The sequence below is a fragment of the Takifugu rubripes genome, chromosome 21, assembly GCF_901000725.2.
Source record: "Takifugu rubripes chromosome 21, fTakRub1.2, whole genome shotgun sequence".
Lineage (NCBI taxonomy): Eukaryota > Metazoa > Chordata > Actinopteri > Tetraodontiformes > Tetraodontidae > Takifugu > Takifugu rubripes.
In genome coordinates, this window is record NC_042305.1 from 18,693,427 (window position 1) to 18,712,306 (window position 18,880).

The following is an 18,880-nucleotide window of genomic DNA, read 5'->3' on the forward strand; positions in this document are numbered from 1 at the left end:
CGTTTGTTTCTCCTCCCCCAAGATTCCCAATGCACACAGCTGCAAACGCAACAGTTTAACGCCATTATCGAGCCCATCCATGAAGACACTGATACGTGCGTCGTGCTGAGATGTGATAACACAGAATTTGTTATGAAATGCGCTTTCAAGCACTCTAAAATCTGGAAATGTTGTTCTTGAAAGGTCAGTTACTCTTTTCTGTCGGACTAATCCGTCATGGATTACGACTACTCCTGAACTTTTCTTCCTGCATTATTTCTGATTCCTTTTCTTTTAATGTTTTAAATTTGTTTTACGATACACATAATTGTAAAAGTTGCTGAAAATGTTTGTTGGTAACTCAGAGGATTTCAGGTTTTCGTCTTCTTGGATTCAGAAACTTTAGTCTTGAGAATTCTGTCATAAATATGACATCTTTTAAACAATAAAAGACAAGAACTACAAGGTTCCAAACGGTTTGGAGCAGCCTTTCAGGTCCACAGAGGGAACACTGTGGCGGTGAGGCCAGAGGAGCCGGATCAGGGAGGAAGGAAGAGACTAAGAAGAGGGCTCAGTGGGAAGAGAGAGGGAAGAGACGGAGGGAGAGGTAATCCCGAGGAGCCGGATCTCAGTGTCACCTCCAACGGCCGTGAACAGCTGAGAGGAAGAGGAGGAGGAGGAGGAGCGGACAGTACAGTACACGCAGTTGGTAAGTGGGTGGGCTGTGGAAGGCAAACCCCTGGTCACCCCCATTAAAAAAAACCCTCTTCATCACACTTAATCACACGCCGAGCTGAGGTCTTAATCGGGACCACGGTGCATCGCCTCGGAGACCTCCCACACCGGCTTTGCGTCGCTATCGCATCACTTTTTTAGACCACGTTTAATTTGATATGACGGCTGTTTTTGCTGGACACGCACAAGCAAAACAATCATTCCAGGAGGAGGGAGGCAACATGGAGGACGGGGGGTGAGGAGACACAACAGGAGTCGCCATCACTCCTGAAGTGTAGCAAATGTATGTGAAGCACCGTCTTTGTGTGGCGATGTAGCATCGCCGGGACTGTTTCATTTCTGCAGGACTCCTAAAGTGTTGCATCAGATCCATCATTTCCACCACTCCCATTACCCCCAATTACAGCCGAGAATACACAAAAAAGGGGGTCAGAGGTGGGGTGATGCCGCCGCCATTCTTCATCATGGAAATGATTTAGGTTTATCAGGATAATGAGATTTTAAAAACACTTTGTAAAAATTTACCAATGCATTAAATACATAGTCTATGACGCTCACGCAGAAAGAGTTAGAGCAGGAGCACCTCTTGTCTCTCTAGTCCAGAAGCCCCTCCAAAAGCCACTTAGCCATGAAAACCAAAGAGCAAGAAGAGGCATTCAAAGCTGTTTACAGAATGAAACTGAAAGAGCTGCCCTGTATGCCGTATCACCGGCTGCACCCAGGGAAGCGTTCCTTCTTCTCCAGAGAATAGAGGAAAATGAAAGGAGGAAAAAGGAGGAAAATCCCCCTGAACAATGCAGCACAACAGTGGCGACAACAACACCAAAGCGTGCTCGGAAAAAGGAGCCTGCAAAAATGAGAGAGCACTCGGCAAAAGAAAGGTTGTTTATTTTAAGTCAGCCCCGCGTCCCGACAGAAAGTGCTATTAAAATAGAGCCTATTCTGGTGAATCTGTGATCTGTCACACCGCATGGGAAAGGAGAGAAAGAGGGAATAATTCCCATGAGCTCGCTGTCACTTTTCTGTCAGAAGAGAAAGAGCTCTCCAGGGAAAGAGCCACTTCTCAGATGCAGACTGACGCGCTGTTTACATTTGCCGTAGATATCCCGCTCCCGCCTCATTGCCCGCCCTCCACGACTGGTCCTAATGGCGCTCTAACGACCTCCTCAGGTGTTACCGAGGAGCCAGCGGGGGTCTAATTCAGCGTGAGGGACTGTAGGTCACCGTGGGTGCCCATAGTAGCGGCAGACGCCAGGTTTGTACCCACCAGCCCTCTCACATCCTCCCTTCATGCCCTGTTCCCCAAGCCATTCCATCGCCACATCGACAATGTTGTCCCCTCGTGTCCGCTCCCTTAGTGAACTGCTGTACCTCTGAAATCCCGTTACCAGAACACCCCAAATGATCCACTAATGTGGATGGGCATCCCAGTCCAGACCCACCACAGGTGAAGGAACCCTGTGAAACAAACATATAAAAACATATTTAAAAAAATAACAAATTAAAATGACCCCCCTTAGGCAGGAGCAGGCCTTGCCCAACGTATATATTGCTCAACAGTACTAAGGACACACACCCAGAAGAACCCAGAACATTTGAGGGAGCGGTTGAATCAATTTAATTTAATTTACCGGCCTGATTATGGTGGTACGCAGCCCACTGTCTAGTCCACCGATGTGGTTCAGGTGCTCTGAGGGCAGGTTGTGCTGCCACCTTGATTGGGTTGACAGACTACAACCAGATCTAAAAAGAAAAACTACTGGATGTTTCCATCCGCCAGGCCCGTGCACGCTCTACACAGTGCACAGCAGCACAGAATTCACTTTGTACTGTACAACCTGGGACCGGCCTTCGGGTGGCGGCTCACTGTGGGCACCCGAGTCGGGCACAACGGCAACACCCGGCATAAACGTTGTAAGTAGTTCCAGAGATGTGTGGGGACATCCTGCTGCGGGCAATAAAGCTTGGCCCGTTCCTTACTGAGGAAAAGGCCACAGGCTTTAGGGGGAAAAGATAACTGGGAAGGGGGAGAGAGAGAGAGACAGAGAGAGAGAGAGAGAGAGAGAGACAGACAGACAGACAGAGATAAAGAGACAGAGAGGGAAAGAAGAGAGTGCGCTTCCTAATGCAGCCATCTGGCTAGCTTTGCTTCATTATAATATTCTGACTCTCTCTCTGTATGTGTGTGTGTTTACAAATTTGCGAGCGCTCCTCATTCCACAGATGCAGGCAGAGCGGAGAAGAATCCTCATTTATTAACAGCTTAATAGAGCTCCATCTGGGCCAGACCCTATGCCCGTCTTTATCAGAGAGATTCATCACTGAATCAGAGGAATTAGTCTACAGCCGACACCTACACGGGCAGAGGTGACCCCGCCGCTCCGTGCAACGCCGCGCCTGCTCCCTATTACAGGCGGCACGGAGTCGTTATAGCACCTGGAATGATCCTGTCAGCAGGGCATTTTACCGCTGTCTGACTGGTTCATTGTTTAAACATCAAACTAACATGACTCCAAACCAGTTTGTTCTCCAGAACATAAACCTTCCACCGTATTAAGGTGTTCCACAGAAAAGACGCCAGGAATAAAGAAGATACACTAAAAGGTATCCACAAATGAGAACAAAGCTACATGAATAAGGACTAGACCATGAGTCTGACCCCTTCTTCTGCTCCTCTCTTAAAACATGTGATCAGATCGTGATACAAACTAAATTTAGCCTTAAAGCGAGGACCTTTTTTTCTTCTGGAGCACGTGGCCTGGCACAGCTTTCCAACAATGCCGCTCAATCTCTCCGTGCCACATGAAAATGAGGTGGTGAAGAAGCGACGTGAGGTTTATCGGAGCGGGAACAATCATGGGCGCTCTTCAGTGCACGTCCCCATTTTGTGGCTCTTTCTCTACGTGGAGGCCATCGCAGCAGCATCCTGCGACTCCTCTTCCTGCGTTCCTCCATTCAGACGAGGCTGAAGTGCAAATTGGACATCTGGTGCTGTGATGTGTGTGACAATACATGCACACACGCCCCCAGCGTACTCACACACGCGCGCGCGCACACACACACACAGGCGTGCAAATTCACCAGCACCAACAGGGTCCTCTGCTGTTAAAGATGTACAAATGAAGAGGAACAAGGGGGGAAATAAAACTGCCCAGGAAATTAGGAGTTAGGCACCTTAAAAGATGTATATGCAGAATTAGATATACACTGTATATAAGAGGAACAAACAGATTTAGGTATGGTTTAAATCAAACGTACTGGACTGTGCTGAAAGTGCTGATTTCACAGAAGTAAAGGTGAAGCTGCTGGAGTAGAAAACCTGCCTCCCCACGTTAAGCTTGGACGGACAGTAAGCGATCCGGTCGCACAATATTGCGGCCTCACCAGTCTATACCTTCAAGTGTTGTGGAAACCAAATTATTTTCCTAATGCTGCATCTCAAATTAAATCATGGAAACGACTTCAGTGTTACGCAATTTAAAATATACCATTTTTTGGTATTTTGGACCGGAGGCATCGATTGAAAATGCACTAGCCACTAAAGTGTCCAGGGCAAAATGGGAAGTTGACAGAGGAAGTGTTGGAACGTCGCCAGACCAGGGACGCATGAGCACGAGGAGGAGAATCACAGCAAAATGTGCATCAAGTCTTTATTGCTAACAAGGCAAACTGCACAATCCTCCAACCCTGGAAGCATCCAACAGTCTTCTGGAAATATGAGCTAACGGCTACGACATCACCAAGTCTCCGAATACCGGAGCCGTTTAAATGAGCTGGTAGCATCACGGTCAGGTGGAGGGTCTGATAAAGGCTGCGTGACGGGACGGGACCGTAACAGACCTCTCTGCACACAAGCCCATTGTGCTCTAACGATATCTGACAGCATCTCTCGTCCTGTTCAGAAACAAAGGAGAGACCAGACAGGCGCACAATGGCACAAATGTGCTGGCTACAGGGGCAACACGTCAGTCCAAACTCACACACGTGGTTGTGTCTAACAGTGGACATACAAACCCCAAACAGATAACATGCTTATTCAGGTAAAAGCTGTGTTGCTAATCCCCCTCCTACAATGCAAACACTACAGCATTTGTTCCCATTACACAAGCCCATGAACAGTGATTAACATAGTTCCCTTTTTTGTTTTTGAAAGAAGATGCTTCTGCCACTTTTTTAATCATAGGATGAATAAAATTTGCATACGCACGTACGATAATTATTTGCTTCTTCCAAATGTTGCCTCCCCCGATGCTGAAGTTCAGCTAGTTTAAATGCCCGTGTGTTCTTCCAGGGGTATTTTTTCCCCCCTTACATGCTACCAAATGTTTGTTTCTGCAGTCTTTTTAGATCCTGCTGGATTGTGCCTCAGCAGGAGAGAAGAGAGCAGGAGAAGAAGAAAAAAGAAAAAGGCCTTCACAAAAGGCTGCCTCTCAAAGGAGTTACTGTATACCTGCATTAGGAATCAGGAAAACAGCCAGGTAATCCCACAAACGGCTCTATCACTTCGCTTTGAACATCAAAAGAACGCGCAGACAATTAAAAACGACATAGCAGGGGTGCAAACAAAAAGCAGATCACAAAAGAACATTTGTGGCGCGAATGCAAAGTGCAGGTGCGAGCGTGACAGGAGGGAACGCCGCCATCGCTCTAAATGACCCCAGACACGTTTAAAACTAGCCCGCGCGTGGTTTTAACCCTCCTGGATCCGGGTGGACAGTGGTGTCCCGTCCGGTCCAGACCGTGCAACCTCTCATTCAGTTTCCCACCACCACTGACAGGATGATTAGACTTTACCCATTACGGATCGGCGGCGTTCAGGTGGCGCCGCGGCCGACGGCGACCTTTCAAAAACCCTGTAAACCTTCCACTCGCTAAGCTAACAGAGGTCTGGAACACAACACACATTACTGTCCGATTGTGCCGTTTAGGCGTCAAAAGGGGGAATTTGCTCGGCGCTAAAGGCCAGCAGCCATGAGAGACCCGTCCTGTGGGAGACGCCGGAGTTCATTTATGACGTGTGTGCGGCTTCTTTCAACCCTTTAGAGGTGGAACTTTCCTCGGCCCGTTCGGCTGATTTTCACTCATACCGTGGGTTCTTACCGGCCCAGCCGTTGCAGGGGGATAAAGGCAACATCTGTTTACTCCGGACAGGAAGTCAGAATTATTTTACCTCTCCGAGAGCTTCGTAGCGTTTCTGGTTCCAGCGGTGGAGGTCCTCCCTGGCGTTGAAGACGAAGGGCTCTCCGGTCTCCGTGTGTCTGAGCTGACCATCTGCAGGCGGAAACGAAGACAGACAATCACGTGAGTCGGCGACGACGGCTCCCTAAAGCGTGGTGGGACTCAAGGAGGCGGGTCACCACTGGTGACAGGACCAAGGCCAAACAAGTTCCAGCTCCTTTTTTTCCCCCAATTGCTTGATTTCTTTGCTTTTCCCCCCATTTCTGGAACTTTTTCCGTCGATCTTTGTCCAGAGTGCGAGCAAAGAGCGGAGAGAGGAGCGTGGAAGGTTTCCAGCATGTTTGTGACGGTGCACCGCGGCTTGGCATGCGGAGCCCCACAACTGCTCCTTGTTTTTTGGAGGTGGCTGTCTGGGCAGCAGCCAATCATCCCTGGACACGCTCGTGCACGAGCGCCAGGATGACCAGCTGTGGGCATAAAGCAAGTGTCATTAGCTCCGAGTGCGGCTCAAGCAGACCAGACACAGGAGCGGGACAGAACCACCTCTGTGCGATGGGTTATTGATGTAAAACAGCCATCATTTGGGAATGTTGCGCACATATAAACAATTACCCTCGTGCGCCTCCCAAACTCCCACATTTACCTCCGCAATGAGCCCATCGATCCTGCGACTGACACCGGCGCACAATAAAACTGTGGAGTGTTAAATTGAATTTTGACCTTCGCAACTGCAAATTTTTTTATTTTTTTCCCCGAGCTAACCCGCTGAACAGTACACATTACAGGACTGAACCCAAACAGCCAGGGGGCTCTCATACTTTCTCAATTATTACAAAGTAAGAACTGCATCCAAGGTATAAATAAACACATCTGCGCAAGTTATAAGCGTGCATATGCATTTTTTTTTCATCTTCCTGTAAATTGCTAACATTTCCGCCACTCTATCAGTGTAATGGATCTCCCGATTGTAACACACTGAGTATTACAGAGCTCGCTTTCATGCTAACTTGTTAGGCAACACATAATGGTACATCTAGGTTTATCATTGTGCTGCATTAAAAGGCAGATTTATGCCTCAGAGGTAGAGCAGCAGACGAGCGAGAAGTTAGGATGAAGCAGTGCGCAGAAAAAGTACCTTGAAGAAAATCAATTATGCAGTCATGGAGGGGTGAGGATCTAAATACTACTGCCTAAGAGAAGGAAGAAGCAGCTATAATGAAATCTTACTGTATGAAAGTGGTGTGTGTGTGTGTGTGTGTGTGTCTGAGAGAGAGAGAGCTGGGAGGGGGGATCAGCTCTGCTACCTCCCCCAATGCATCCTCTCTCAGAGGAATCCCGTTTTCTCAACTTTTTCTCCTCTTCTCTGTCATAATTAGCATTCTGTTCTCAATTTGGTCGCTTAATTAGGTGTACATAACCTTGGATTTCCAGTAATGGAAAACTGGAGGGCTCGCAAGATGAAGCCATCAGCTTCAATGATTAAGATACCTGCACACTGTTGTACGCAGCCTCGTCTGTATTCACATCATTACGCGGTCAAATTAACATTTTTGTTCCACCTGTCGTGGCCGCAGGTAGCCACAGTGTAGCTATGGAAATGCCCCGAGCTAAAGCGAGCGCGGAACGCTATCCTTCAAAAACACGGACGAGCGGACAAGACATGCGGCAGGTGTGGGTGGATGGAGAGAGGAGCCGCACTTCAGAGGATGTTCAGGGGGTCGGCGGTGGAAATGGAGAGATACGGCAGAGTCTGAAGGTAGAAGAGTCTCCGGACGTGTTCCTTCCTCCATGGGAGACTGAGCGGGAATGTGAGAGCCGGCACAGCGGAGGGTGGCGGAGAGCTGAGCCTCCGTGTCTGCTTTTAGGCGCAGTGAGGTTATGCAAATGGTCCGTCAGACTGAGGGCAAGGCTGAGTAGGTTACTGACGGGCCGTAGAGTACACAACATGTCCCCCGCTCAGCCGGCTAGACAGCCAGCAGAGACACTGACAGAGAACAGAGGGGTGGGGGTGGGGGTGGGGGTGGGGGTGGGGGAGAGGATACGGGGGAAGACCAAAGTCAGCTAGCAGTGCGCTCTCACTCCCAGGCAAGTCCAAAGAATCTTCAACTACTTTTAAAATAATGTCTGGACTGGCATCACCTGCTTCTTCACACATTAGAAGACGGGTCAACAGAGAGTCCTGACATGAGCTGGTGGTCAGGGCCCAGGTGTGGGGGGGGGGGGGGGGGGGGGGGGGGGGGATGGGGGGGGTAATATGATCATGGGAGGATCCTTCATGTTCCCTGATGACGCCTCTAAATAAACGTTCAGGATCTGAGAACAGCATAATGTCCAGCTCTGCTCCATCCATCCCTCCCTCCCTCCCCTCCCTTCACCCACCCACCCTCCCTCCCTCCCTCCCCCCATCCATCCACCCACCCACCTCTCTCCCTCCACCCATCCATCCCTCCCTCCCTCCCTCCCTCCCTCCCTTTATCCATCCATCCATCCACCCCTCCATCCCTCCATCCATCCCTCCCTCCCTCCCTCCCTCCATCCCACCCACTCACCTACCCTCCCTCCCACCCTCCCTCCCTCCCTCCCTCCCTCCACCCACCCACCCACCCACCCATCCATCACTCCCTCCCTCCCCTCCCTCCCTCCCTCCCTCCCTTCATCCATCCATCCCCCCCTCCCTCCATGGCCTGGCCTGCTGCTGGTGCCCACCTTCAGCGTCGGGTTCGATCTGGTCTGGCTACGGCCTGCAAACCTTCCACAACTTCTGAGACGAATCGAAACGCCCCGCACACTCTCACGCCACATCTTTTAGCGGCGAGCGTTTCCACCAGAGTGGTGGCCACACCTGCCACAGCGCACGTTGATCAGGGCACGAGCTGCAGGACGCCACGATTCTTCTGACAGAATCCCTAAACGCTGCCACTCGCCATCCAGGCGGAGCCGCACGGCCGATATTTAACTCACACAGGAGCTTCCTGTTTCCTACCCTTTTTTTGCAAGTTCAATCGATCTTCCTCCAAAAAAAGGACCAAAGTGTCACCCTTTAAACAGAACATACGCCGATTTATGCATAACTTAAATTATGACTGGATCAGTCGCAGGCTGAGGAATTAATTAGCGGCTTCTCTTTGGCATTAGCATCACAAATCACGACTCCAATTAGTTTCCAGTTCCTCACGCGGCCCTCGTGAAAAACATGAGTTGGGTAAATCCGCCATTATTCATATTACACAGTTTTAAGACTGAGGATCAACGGATGAGGTCAGAAACTCAGAGTGAATGTGAACATTACTGATAATAACTCAGTTAAAGGCTCAGACCAGAATATGGTCTGTGTCCGTGGCCGGTCGCAGGACTTTATGATCTGAAAGCTAAAATATCGGCGTTACCTCAATGTGTTGGGGAAATGGGCTGAGAAGGGGAGGGTTCGAAAACATGGAAGGTGCCAGAACACCTTCAGAGCACTGCCGAGGTACCCTTGAGCAACCCAGAAATGCTCACATAGGTCGCCTCGATGAACTGGTGACCCATCCAGGGTTCTACCCCGCCTTCGCCCATATGTGCACCCTCCCCGTGACCCCAAGAGGCAGTTAAGAAGACGAAGCTAAAACACGTGCTTACCTTCGTTGAAGGCATATTCGAACTCCTCAAGAGTTTTAGGGAAAGAGAAAGGGGGTTCATCTTTCTTCATCAGCTCATCCAGGTCTATCCGTGACAGCAAATCTGGGGGAGAAGACAAGAACAACGGCGATGAACCATCAGAGCAGTTTAAAGTGACTCTTTAAAGTGGGATAAAGCTGTGGAAGATGTGACAGCGCTTGTAGCCGGGACCTTTTGCTCCAACACTGGTGGCTTTTACCTTTGAGTGCCGTGGTTTTTTCTCTGTCCTCTTGACCAGAACCCTGCGCCATAGTCACGCACGGAGTGCACGAAGCAGCAGAAGGGTGAGGGAGCTGGATGGGAGCCGTCACGGAGATGTTCTCTGCTCCACGTGGGGATTAAACACCAGAAAAAGCCGAAATTAGAGATACGAGGTTGCGCACGCGCATCTACTTTAATATCTCCGTGAATGGCACAGCATGAACGCAGCTTTGATGCAGTAGGGCCCATTCAGGGGAGTCATTTTTAAAGGCAGCAGCCCAAAACATGTCACATTATGGGATGTCATGTACAGCCCACCGGCTCAACACCTTCCAGAGTAAAAGGGAACCGCGATCATTTGCGCTGCAATAACACGGTGCATAAACAGCCAAGTGCAGCCATTCGTCAACATTATTGCAATTAAACATGTAAATGTTGCCACGGCAGCTGGCGCAGGTATGGGCAACTTTTGCAGGCGCGCGCAACAACCACATTAATTATGCAAACGTTGCAAAGTTTGCCGCGCTTTTAAACCTTAAGAATAGCCGCGGGCGCTCCGGAAGGTTCATTTTCACACGGCTAAAGCAGTCGGAGAGCTCGGTCGGTGGCAGGAGTCTGTGTAAAATGTGTGCAAAGCCACTGCTGAGAGCGCGCGGCTGCTCGGCGTGGACACATCCGGCAGGGTGACGCTGCGACGGGCTGCTTTTATTTGAAACAAGCGTAATAAACGCCGCCTTCCGGCCAGGAACGGCTCTTTACATGAACCCAGACATGCTTTTGGTCGAACTCACGCACCATTTTAGCTTAACGACTGTCCCGCAGCTGCACGATCCACGAAATTACTACAACAGGAAGAAGTCAGAGGCGCCCGAGCGTGCAGAGACTGAAGCTTCCGGGTTACCGGGGCAACGAGGGAAGCGGCATTTAAAGAGACAGTAACGCGTCAGCTGACGCTGGGACAGATGTTGGCGGCGGCTCCCACATCTGCTCCTGGATATCCTCCACCTGAGTGATGATAAATGTTTCTATTTCTGCAGCATCCTCCATTAAACCTGCTCATCTTTACCTGTAATATAGGCGCTTTAACTTTAGAACCCATTTAAAGGACATCGATAAAGAATCCAGCGCACTTCCTTGTATTTCATCCATTTAAAGAGTCTAAAGAAGTCGTTTTTTTAGTTTTCTCAGAATCTGTATTAACATTTTATATTGTTTTATTTAACTAGAATGACAAAAATGTTCTTAAGATGTTGTTCCAATATTACTTACCAACAGCAGCAGCAGCATAGCAATTACATTTTATTTCAATAAAAAGAAGGCAGATAAGGGCTTGTCAAACTGTGTTTGTCTGATACCTGCTCTTCATTTGTTATATTGATGTTGAACTGTTCCCTCTGTCGACATCAGAAATACGTGAGACATAATTCCAGAAGCTGAAATATTCAGCTAGTTTTTTTTAAAAACATTTAATTAAGAGACGAGAGTGCGGAAATGTCAAGCATACAGGTCACAATGACCATCAAGTAGATGCTAACATTCACTAAAATATGTGCGGATTTTTAAAAAAGACAAAAAAACACTGTCTCTTTGTATTCAGCAAATATTTTTGTAACATTTAAGACACATGACATTCATTAATGCCATTCATCACCTTTAGTATTTTTAATACAGGACTCATGTTGTAAAAGGCCAGGTTCTAACCCTAACCCTGTGGAATGCAGATTTTACCCCCCCCCATAAAGGATTCCGCAGCACTGACGTCTGCGTTGAGCTGCCTGATTCGCTTTCCCTTCACACAGGTGTGAATTTATTAGTGCATTTTTTCTCCAGTCAGGTGCACAACAGAAACGTTATTGTTCACTGACATGGCCGTGTTCAGCTGTTGATAAGAATATCCACACCAAACATATTAAAGGTATTAAAATAATGACACTGAAGTTTCTTGAATAAGATATTTATGAAAGGTTGATGTCATATTCAAATACGTATCCAGTCAGAAGGATATTGCTTTTTTTTAATCAAGTTTCCACCTCTGACACAAAGACATCAGTTTCCTTGTTGCACTGAAAGTGTCAGAGAGTCACTGGGAAAAGTGGGAAAGAAGATCATTCATCTGCTTCCATGATTGAGGTTAAACTCGTCACGCTTTATTGAAAGTCTCCGCACAAACTACCTGAACTTTCCGAAGAAAAGAGGCTATCGCAGGTGGGTTTTGGTACGGTGCATCTTTAATCGCTGAGTTTCTTTAGATTTAGAAGTTCAAAAAAGAACCGAGCAAAAAGAAGTGAAGTATTTAGCTGGGCACATCTGCCGTTCCAGCAGGACAGCAGTTCTGACCTTTCTCATCCCACCCTCAGCTCAAACTTGCAGTTCTGAATAAAATAAAAGCGTATTTCAGCTGCAGGAGTTTGCAGTGAATAATGCAGCGGAATACGGAGGGTAATCGATTAAAATGGAAAATCAGAGGAGTGAAAACACCTCCTGTTTATCCTGCATTAATACTGCAGGTCCTGAGGAGCTCTGGGACCCAGGCGTTTGTGCACGTTTGATAAATATCATAGAATTATTGTTTTTGTTTTTAACTTGAAACATCCTTCATAAAGATTGTTGAGCTTCTTCCTGTCGGCTCTCAGGTAACCAGCCTCCTGACGCTGACCCTGCAGGAGCGCAGCAGGAAGAGCAGATCCAAGTGTTGTGTTTTCCCAGGTGTTGGGACAAAGGCTGATCCTTAACAACACGAGTTATTTGGAATTTGCATTCTAGCTAAACGGACAAAGACACAGTTTTCCTTCTGTCTCATGGAAACCACTCAGGGTCGTGCAGAACGTCTCCCATCGTTGAGCAAAACAGGATCGTTTGAGCTGTTGAACCTTTTAGGGGAACAATAAAACTCAACGCAAAGAACATGTGGTGTAATTAAACACTTAATAACTTTTATTCTTTAAAAAAGTGCTCACAAATGACACAATCCAGCAGTATTTCAGGAGCAAGGTGGGATTTTAATGTTTAATTCTGAAACATTTCATCCCTTATGCGAACCACCGGTATTAAATTAAGCGTTTTCACAGCGTGCACGTGATACTGACGCCACATCGCACGGCCCATTCTGCTCTACGTGGAGCTGCTTGAGAGGAACCTTTATCTGACACTTGCTTTCAGACATCGAGAGAAAGACACCAACATCAATATTCTCACCCCATTTTTGCTGAGAAGCACCGAGAGTGATCACACAAATGGATCTTATCCCCAAAACAATGTCTCACCTTCCCCACTGGCCCCCGGAGATGAGATGAGCTGTGTCTGATCAACACATAAAAGCACGTGCACGTAACGCACGTGCACGTAACGCGCGAGCAACGGCCCCCGTCACTCTTTGGTGTTCAGCAGCTCGGCATCTTGCACGTGCTCACGCACGCACTTCTTACCTCCAGCTCTGGCTAAATCTGTGCGCACGTGACCACCACCAGAGCTGCGAGTGAGCGTCACCAATTCTAGCGGGATTTTAGACGAGGAGAAGCTGGTCGTACGCCGGCCCTGATCAGGTGGTTCCGCCTCCTCCAGAGTCATTCGTCTGCACGCCACCAGCTCGTGGAGGGTCCTCGTGCACGCCCCGGCTGCTGCCACTTCCAAGGCGGGCGTTCTGCAGTCCCTCCACCATGGCCTTCTCCTCGTCCCCCAGCTCTGCTCCGTCCTGCATCTCCCACCTGGAGGCACAGAAGGTGACATCAGTACGTTAAAGTAGAGGCTCCACATCTGTAGCAGGTTGGGTTTTAACACAGCGTTGAGGGACCCCCCCCCCGATGGTTCCGCCTTTCGTGTACGGGCCTTCTCTGCTGTTCTTTCGTGCCGTGTGGGTCAGTTTCATGGCTTTGATGAAGATTTTTTTGATTTTTATTTATTAATTTTCACTCCCAGAACACAAATGCACCTGGAAATACAGACAGAGCCGTGATTTTAGGCCCTTTTTAGAGGCAAAAGCCGTTGGCTCTGTTGACCCACCTTCCTCCTCCCCACCTGATAACTACTGGGCGCGGGGTCACGGTGGAACGGGCGCAGCATCGTGTACGTTGTGACTTTGGCCATTTAAGCACTTTGTCCGTATCGCTCTCCGACACACAGCCGGGAGAGCGGCGTTGTATAAAGACATCAAGGGTGGTCGTGTTGTAATTCACTCAGCATTTCAGCCGAATCTCCTGACGAGGGACTGTGGTCAATCAAATCCATACGGAGAGCCGGCTGAAGGCTGCCTCTGAGCCGCCGCGTCTCTCGTGTGCCAAAAGGAGAATTATATCAGTCCGACTGCAAATGATTGAATTTTTATAGCAATCACTGCGCCTCCTTTTATCCTGCCCCTGCCACTCATCGATAGCTCAGTGTATCTTCAAAGGTGGGCCAGAACCGTGCTTCTGCTCTGAGTGTGTGTAATAAGGTAGAATCACACCTGTGTTTCATGCATATTGAGAGGAGTCCGTCTGAAGGCAGAGCATCTTCGTGAAGTTTCAGTCTCTGCCTGAATCTTCTGGAACTTCTCTTCTGTTTTGTTTTTTAAACCTGTCCTGTCTGGTTTTGCTTTGACAAGATGAGTCTGTTCAACTCCTCCTGTGATATAATGAAGACTGTAAATGTGCTGTTTTGTTAGGGAGGTACTGGAGCTCACAGGAGATGGATCACAGTCAAACAGACCCCCAAACAATGGATGCGGTGGTCAGTGCAGTTTATGTGGGCCCTCCAGAGCACAAAACCCTGTCCAGGCCCCTGCCCAGGGGTCTGGGGCCCTGCCCAGGGGTCTGGGGCCCCTGCCCGGGGGGTATGGGGCCCTGCCCAGGGGTATGAGGCCCTGCCCAGGGGTCTGGGGCCCTGCCCAGGGGTATGGGGCCCTGCCCAGGGGTCTGGGGCCCCTGCCCGGGGGTCTGGGCCCCCCCCCCAGGGGTATGGGGCCCTGCCCAGGGGTCTGGGGCCCCTGCCCGGGGGGTATGAGGCCCTGCCCGGGGGTCTGGGGCTTTTCTCTACTTCTCTTTAAAGTCTCTTAGTTTTTGCCAAGCTGAGGACTCGAGGAGTGTTAAAAATATGTCTCCTGCTGTCCAGTCACAAACACCTTTTGTGTTGTCTTGGTAACGTATGCCAGCTCGCAGGCTTGTTATGTGTGTAATTCTAGTGTTACTGTCGCAGTGGGCTCTTATCCCAGATCTAGAAAAACTTCCGACTGATTTCTGGAAGGGGCCTCCTCTCCTTTTACTTTCAAAATTTGACACCAATTCATCAGGACGATCAGTCTGGTGTTGCCACTTTACATAACTGAGACCTTCTAATTGAAATAAATCTCCAATCCAGTTCCAAGAAACAAATATTACGAACACCAACAGACACACGGACTAAAAAAAAAAAAAATCCATGCAAAATGTCACATTGTGAACGCCACAAGGGTGGCGGGAGAGCGAGGGAGAGCAGGAAGCCGGAGGAAGGGTGGCCAATAAAGGAGAGAGAGAGGAAGGAAGACAGGAAGGTATGCTAAAGGTTTTCCAATGTTTAATTTTCAAATAGGATTAAGCAGAATGACATTTAGCTGAAGGTTACAGGCTCAGCATTGTCTTAGCTGATATTGATATGCAGGAGGCGCCTTGCTTGTCACCGGGACAAACACCGTTGATGAATGAGGAGCCTTTCCTCAGGAAGGTGTTAAGTGCAAATTTGAAATGAGAGAGGAAGAGAACGGGAGAAAGACAGAAACAAAGGAGTACATGCAGACACAGATTGAATTACAATGGCAGTTGCCATGTATGCCATCCTGAGACAATGCTGCCAAAAGTGTAAATTGTTCCCGGGGAGGAGAGGTTACATATCTGTTGTGATTGGTTGATCTCCTGAAGAAAATGAGCTGAAAAATGCACGAAGCCCTTCGCCGCGTGGATCTAATCTCCAGGAATGAAAGCTAAGGCTCTTAGAAATGCATAAGTGTGCTACAGTTGACACCAACTTCACTGTATCCTCGTTTTGGCAACTTTTTCCCCCCCAGAATTTCCATGTTAATAGGGAAAGCCTTACCCTTTAATTCTTTTGGGCTCTGCTCATTTCTCATGCATTAAGACTGAGCTGCTGACTTGGCTCTTCCTCTGAATATAGAGCGGGACACACATATTAAGAGTCATATATTTACGGGATGGACGCCACGGGAGATTGTGTCGGGGTGAGACGGAGAACCAGGCGTGGGCGTATTTCAACAGGCGTGAGCTGCCCTGATCACGGGAGGGCGAGAGCGTCGCCCCTGATTTCTGACTAATAACGACAAGCGATGTTTGACAAACGAAGAGCGTGAGCCCTGCTCGGGTTTCATCTCACCGGGACCTGGCCTCTTCCTCCAAAACCCCCTCGAACGAGCGGCTTCACACAAACACCGACGGAGACGATCAGCGCAGGGAGAAATAAAACCGCAGGACAAAATACAGAGACACAAGCAAAGAGAGGAAGAGGGGGCGCTGAGAGGATCGGGGGCCGGCGGTTTTGCTCTGCAGCTGTCAGCAGCCTGAGTGGTTTCCCTCACAGAGCCGGGTGTTTGTGCCCTGCCTGCTCTGCCACTGGGACCGCTGTTTGTTTAAAAGGCTCGCCTGTCAAACAGAGAGCGCCACCGGCGGCCAGACGCCCGGCTAAATGACTCTGACAGCGGCCCTAATCAGAGGCTTCACACGCTGCCGCGGGGCCCGGAGGATCCATCATAACCCAAGCCTAAATATTTAAAGTGCTAAACTTTCCAAAGGTCAGGCCTTTCCGTGCCTGCCAGGGCGACGCGGATCCGAGCAGGAGGAGAAGCTGGTTCCTGAGACACCCTGAGATTCTGACGCTGACTGAGCTTCACGTCCACGATTCCCGCTCTCGTTTCGTGGGCCGCACGTCACCGTTTGCCTATTTCCACCGACCCAAATACAATAAAATGCGCAGACGAGAGGCTGACATGAGTCTGGGTTTAGTTTACGACCTGAAGGCAGACACAGCAGCCGGTCAGTGCGCAACGGCACCATTTACAAAAGAAACATCTCTGGATTTTTGATCTGCGCTGCTCTTTACGAAATGAAACCTTCAATATGTTCCGACGGGCCGAGGGAGAGCGGAAAGAAAAACAAAAGAAGCCTGAACGCAAACACAAAACAGTCATAAATAAGTTAGACGCTGGGGGTGGACGCCGTACGTTCGAATCATTTTGGGGGACTGACAAGTAGAATACGGGACTGGGTGGGAGGGAAGGGTCAACCTTTAGTCCCAATTTCCATTGAGAAGCAAACATCCAATTCAATTTAGATTTGTGCCTGTGCTAGGCCATGAGCCAGAGGGAGATTGTAACTGACAGCCATTGGACAGCCGGCTGGATTTGAATATTGACGAGACAGAGACTTGACAGAGGGGATTATGTTCCACCTTCTGACTCACTGGCTGCTACACTGATCCATTCTATTGTCAGATCAACTCAGTGTCAGGTTTACAGTATGTCCACGCGGCGCCGTGATGCCACTCCGCATTAGAGCCCACCTGAAATGCATCTCAATCCAAACTGATGGCCATTCAAAAGCTACAAGAAACGTTCTCTATCAACAAGCAAAAAAAAAAAAAAAGTAATATCAAAGTAAATCTAATTCCAAGTGACCTTTGACCTGTCCTCCTGCTTGAGTGCAGGAGACTCCAAGCGTTGGATGTACATGCAGAATGTCGTAGTGGAGATTCAGGATAAAACACAGAATCACAAACACCTTCCTGCAGCTTTTCAAATGACTTGGACAGTTTGAACAAAGCTGCCCTCGTCCCGTTTATGTACCCGGGTCAGAACCACCCTCTCAACCGTGTCCACCCAGCCTCACCCCCCACTCCGAGCCCACCCTCCCATCTCCAGAGCCACGCTGAGCCTTGAACGATCAAAGGGCCACGGACAGATCTGTGAAGGCCCTTTGAAAGGACATCCACAGTTACACAAGATGAGAAAACACACACACACACGCACACACATGCACACACGCACACAACTTCAAACGCATTATGGTTCTAAAGTCTGAGTCCAATAAGTAATAAATAACAATGAAAGGCGGAAAACTCAGATCCACCAACCTCACTGATGCACCTTAAAACACACTCACTAATGCAGACAGGCAGACAGACAGGCAGGCAGGCAGACAGGCAGACAGACAGACAGACAGGCAGACAGACAGACAGGCAGACAGACAGGCAGACAGACATATAAAGAGAAAGTTACGCAGGATGAACGTGGTCATTTTAAAAGACAGCAAACAAGAGCACGGATTTGACTGTGAAAGGAACGAGACATGATGATTATTTCATCCACTTTAAACTCCAGAAATCATCTGGACACACGGGCGTGACGACTGGCTGATTTACAGTAATCGCGTGATCAAACGTGCCCTCAGAAGGTAAACGAACATAAACAAGCGTTTTTATTCAGTGCGTTGTGCAGGACACCTTCACCAACAGGACAGAAGCTGAGCTGTTTTGTTTTTTTGTCCTTTGAATGTATTTAAGGAATGTGCTTCAGTGCAAAATAGCAATTAATGAGCTTTGGACGCTGGAAATTCACAACCGTTGTTCATTTCTCCATGGTGTGCTAAGCTAAGCTAATTAGCAGCTGGCATCTACAACCTAAAGAAATGAAAAATCCCATTGGCTCAGCAGGAGGAATGTTTCCACTGTGTGCCCATGTCATGAATCTGGTTCAGAAATACCATTTTGTTATTTGGAATAATAAGATGCAGCATTTGCGCCACGTGACGACATATTTCAAATCCCCACGCATGACTGTAACTCCTCGCTATTCTCTCCAGTCAACCAGGGGAAAGTTTGTGCAAATTTGCAGTGGCTTAATTACTGAATAATTTAGACCATGCTCCAAATTAATGTAGACATTTCCATATTAATGTGTTTGCCCACCGATTCCACATTTATTTGTACTGCAGACAGGAGGATAGCAATTATCACAGCATATCATAGCAGTTGTGCCGGTATTTCCGACATCATTAGGCTGCTCGTCCACCACAGTGTGACTGTGAGCGTCAGTATATTGGACACAGTTGGGTACAAGTCTTAAAACAGCCTCATTGTGCTTCCGTGGGAACAACGTCTTGAATCCTGCCCTGGA

The 18,880-nt window shown here is 48.7% G+C and overlaps 2 protein-coding genes across 10 annotated transcripts in view; both read right to left on the reverse strand.

Moving 5' to 3' along the window:
• Positions 1-10,671, reverse strand: part of arb2a (ARB2 cotranscriptional regulator A) — a 111,884-nt gene extending 101,213 nt beyond the window's left edge. For 2 of the 3 annotated variants that reach the window (XM_029829802.1, XM_003975248.3), the window contains exons 1-4: positions 10,546-10,671; positions 9,749-9,871; positions 9,511-9,612; positions 5,885-5,985 (exon numbers count right to left, since the gene is read on the reverse strand). In XM_029829802.1, coding sequence (XP_029685662.1) covers positions 5,885-5,985; positions 9,511-9,612; positions 9,749-9,800 — 255 coding nt within the window. In that variant the 5' untranslated portion in view covers positions 9,801-9,871; positions 10,546-10,671. Of the gene's footprint in view, positions 1-5,884; positions 5,986-9,510; positions 9,613-9,748; positions 9,872-10,284; positions 10,503-10,545 lie in introns of those variants that run through there. The other variant, XM_011616064.2, reaches the window with a different exon arrangement.
• Positions 10,672-12,663: 1,992 nt separating this feature from the next.
• The window catches only part of kiaa0825 (KIAA0825 ortholog), a 90,584-nt gene continuing 84,367 nt past the window's right edge, over positions 12,664-18,880 (reverse strand). For all 7 annotated transcript variants that reach the window (XM_029830044.1, XM_029830040.1, XM_029830042.1 and 4 more), the window contains one exon: positions 12,664-13,454. In XM_029830044.1, coding sequence (XP_029685904.1) covers positions 13,289-13,454 — 166 coding nt within the window. In that variant the 3' untranslated portion in view covers positions 12,664-13,288. The remainder of the gene's footprint in view (positions 13,455-18,880) is intronic.